This window comes from Saccostrea cucullata, unplaced genomic scaffold (genome assembly GCF_032062105.1).
Source record: "Saccostrea cucullata isolate Sc308-1 unplaced genomic scaffold, CSIRO_AGI_Scuc_v1 ctg6656, whole genome shotgun sequence".
NCBI classification, from domain to species: Eukaryota; Metazoa; Mollusca; class Bivalvia; order Ostreida; family Ostreidae; genus Saccostrea; species Saccostrea cuccullata.
In genome coordinates, this window is record NW_026928336.1 from 30,590 (window position 1) to 34,479 (window position 3,890).

Sequence of the window (3,890 nt, forward strand, 5' to 3'; positions counted from 1 at the left end):
TAACTCTTTACAACTTACTGAATTGTTATGTAACAAACACTTAATGTTCACGTCAAAGAAATGTGAAGTTACCGTTTCCCCGCAAGCACTTTATAGCGCGGTACAAGTTTCTCTAAAATTTAGCGTAAATAATACTGTGACGTAATATTTTAATAAGAAAATAACATTTCTTATTTCATGAGATTTAAGCAAATATAAAATAGATGGAATTTGGCAATAAATTGATGACTAAATGAACTTTTTAATGTGCGTGAAAATGCGTGATTGCGGGGAAACGGTATATGCGTGATTTTGCGTTAGAAATAGGAAATGGTATATGCGTTAAAATGCGTGACTGCGGGGAAGGGGGTTAAAGACTGGTCATTGTGCTGCAAGGGACGTAAATTTACTATTGCAAGCAATCATTTTAAATTAGTGATAAAATAGAAACAATGCATAAAGATATTTTATTATTTTTATTTTACGAAACCATCAATGCATATAGTTATTGCTGTTATATAATTTATACAAATTGATATACATGTACTGTGAAATAGTTTAAAATTACCATTGTAGATCAACACTTTTCATGGAATTGCTTTGTGAAAAAAATCCTTAGACCCTAAATATCATAACGTAGTTTGTATATATCTACAATCCTTCCCCTCTCCAGTGTCTAAAGAGGCAGCATTTCAAAGAAAAGCTAGTATGCATAGTTCTTGGGACTTGAGCATTCCAAAAATGCAAATTTCTCATTCTGTAATCAATTAATCATTCCCATTTTTTGTTCCTTTTTGTACACAGAAAATATTGTCACATACATGTAATGAGATCATGTCTATACAATTTATACAGATTATACAATTTGTATTCAAGTCAAGTTATGGCAATGTGTTGGTGGCATACGTTTGATGAATCGAGCTCTGGGCCGACTTTGGCGACAGAAAGGAACAAGGTTACGGAGTGTTTTTCTGAAAGATTTGTTAACAGCACAGTATAAAATGAAATTAATTGAAAAGTTCAGAGCTTGCATGAAATTCGTCACATGCAGTATAATCTTGTGGTAGTAATAGTGCTTGTTTTTACCAACGGAGTCCACTATGTGAATCTTGGCATAAATGAACTTAATGATTTCAGATGGGGAAACAAGCATTAAAAAGAGCACAACCACTGCCATTAATGTGGCGGTCACACTGTTAAGGGCACTGTCAAAGCTTCGCCTGCAATGGGAAACCATTCCCGGTTTTCTGGTTTTTATTAATGAGCTCTGTGCCAGGTCTTTTTTAGGACAACCATTACATCTGTTGTTGGATCTGGAGGAGGAATGAGTGCCTTGTTCCTCTGTGCTTTTCATTGAGGAGCAGTACATAACAAAGTCGTTGCTCTGTCCGGGGGTCAGCTCTCTGTGTATACGTTTTGCCCGGCGAATCTTCCAGACCAGACAGATATTGAAGAACAGGAGGGCAATACATGGAATGAAATCGAAAATAATAGACCACAGCATTCTTCGTGTTTGGTCATTGTAATTTTTACGTCTCTCAATTCTGTACAGTCTGGAACCATCAATGCACGTCGTTTCTACTATTTCTGACTCAAAAAACAGTGGTATTATAGAAAGAATGCAGATCATGTACACCAGACAGATAGCAATCTTGGTCTTTTTGACCGATATCAGTTTCCTGGCCTTAAAAGGATGGCAGACAGCAAGGTATCTTTCCCCTGCCATTACCACAATTAACCAAGTACTGTTGATGATGAAGAAAGTGATGAAACCATTTCCAAGCCAACGATAGTAGAGGACTCCATTTCGCTCTCGATATGTTTCCTGTGGTGGCAGTATGGTGAACAGTAACGCCAGGAGACAGAACATGAAGTCGGAAACAGCTAAAGCAATTAATCCTATATGAGCTGATTTTTCCATCTTTGTTAAACAATGGTTGACCTTTTCTTTGGTCAGTACGAGCAGATTAAGGATGTTTCCCACTAATCCAAAAGCACTGACAGCTGGCACCCCGACCTCCATGAATATAAAGTGAATTTTTTTTTCCAGAATCGACTCCATGCTGTTATGCTCAACGGGAATGGAGAAATTGTCTTCACTCAGATTTTTGCATGCAGCCATCATCTGAGAAGATAAATCTAAAGTCTATGAATATCAGACAAAACTATTTATAGGCTTAAATTTATTAAATGTCAATTTCAAATGCAAAATCAATTCATTTAATTAATGTCACGCTGAAGTAAATATTTTCGTTTTAGTTCTGCATTTGATGTGTTATTGATTTGGAGGAGTTGGTAATTTTCTGGGAGCACTGACCCCAATGTTTTTACACAGAACCTTATAGTTCACATGTTTTCCCAAATGGTAAAACGGATCAGGGAATTAAAAATGTTTAAAGCCATCCTTGAAAAACAAGTTGTGAACAGATAGCTTTTGTATGCGTACTTATGTCTACGTCATAGTTCTGATGCTAGTTGTGATCAACTTCTGATTTCAGGTGAGTTTAGGTTGGATACCTTTCTATATCACTTTTTTAATGACTCTCAAATGTGATAATTGGTGAATAAAGCTTGCTCTTATTTGTAATAAAAACACAACAACATGCTTTTGGACAGTTTTCCAAGATTATGCTTGCATCTTTTCTTGCAGTGTTTATAGATTCAAGATTTTTTTTCTGGACCATGGGACCCTTAATTCCCCCGTATCAGGGATGGGGCATCTTCCCAATAATCAAAGGAAGTTTTACATGTAGGGAAAAAACTGACTGGCGAATTTGGAGAGAAATACTGGATTTTATAGACTTTGTGAAAAATTTTAGCAATTCACAGTTTTTGGCCTTTTCTGTTGCTTTGCTTGTAAATGATTTTTTAAAGGCAGAGATTTTTTACCGGGTGGTAAATTCCAGGTGAGGGAGGGGCTTATTTTGTACAGGTGTGAATGCCTTGGGGGCTAGCAGTCTACCTGTGGTCATCCGTCTCCTAATCCCTATACACAGGAAGTAATTTAATACACAGTGAAATACCCCAGGTGTCAAACTTTACCTGTGTTGGGGATTTTGAGACAATTTTAAAATTAGCAGTAAGAATTTTTTTTCTTCAATTTTTTATTGATTTATTTTTGACTGTTTGAAAACACCCCTACCTATCTTAAAAAAAATTATTATGATATAATATGAATTCAAATATCAAAACAAAGATTGTTTTAGATGTTATTGTTTGTGTTAATTTAAAGAAAACATCTCTTGTAACAACCAAATTAGACTTGATTCATTCATCCCCAGGATCCCATCTATTAATTAAATGAAAAGAGAGCTGTGTGAACTACATTTCACAAAAAATATCTGCACTCTATAGGTCTATCCTAACCTTAATAAAGCTTTGTCACCATGAAACATGCTTGTAAATTCTCATTTGAATAGAAAAAGGAAAATGTAATTGACCCATGATTAGAAACATTATTTTTTTAATTTAATTACTTTACACAGTGCTGCTCTGAACTTTATCAATAACATTTCCACTTCACCATTATATTTAAAAATAATATTGAAATTTCATTTGAAAAAAAGTTTTTGTACTGAAGTTTAATGTTTTGGCTTTAAAAATGCATATTATATTATTATCAAATACTAAAGGTATATTTAATTCATACATTATCAATCTATAAAATTTCATAGTAATACAGTAATTCTGTATACCATGTTTAGTAAACATCAAAAGATCAAAAGTTAATTAGAAGGTCACCATGAGTCCCAATCAAGGTGTACAGGGTATACACAGGTACTAGTAAGTAACTGTCAATCAAGTTCCAGCATCCAATGATGGACCTTCATGCACTTGATTGACAGGGCTACCCAGACCAGGTATATTTGAAGGCGGTGCTTAAAATCTCTGCCTTTAAGCAACATGGATTA

General features: G+C 34.8%; 1 protein-coding gene across 1 annotated transcript; it reads right to left on the reverse strand.

Annotated features, from left to right (window-relative positions):
- Positions 1 to 825: 825 nt before the first annotated feature.
- Positions 826 to 2,104, reverse strand: LOC134277247 (neurotensin receptor type 1-like). Its single transcript, XM_062759565.1, has one exon. It carries the CDS (start codon positions 2,102 to 2,104, stop codon positions 851 to 853), a length of 1,254 nt encoding a protein of 417 aa, XP_062615549.1. The 3' UTR covers positions 826 to 850.
- Between the last annotated feature and the right edge of the window lie 1,786 nt (positions 2,105 to 3,890).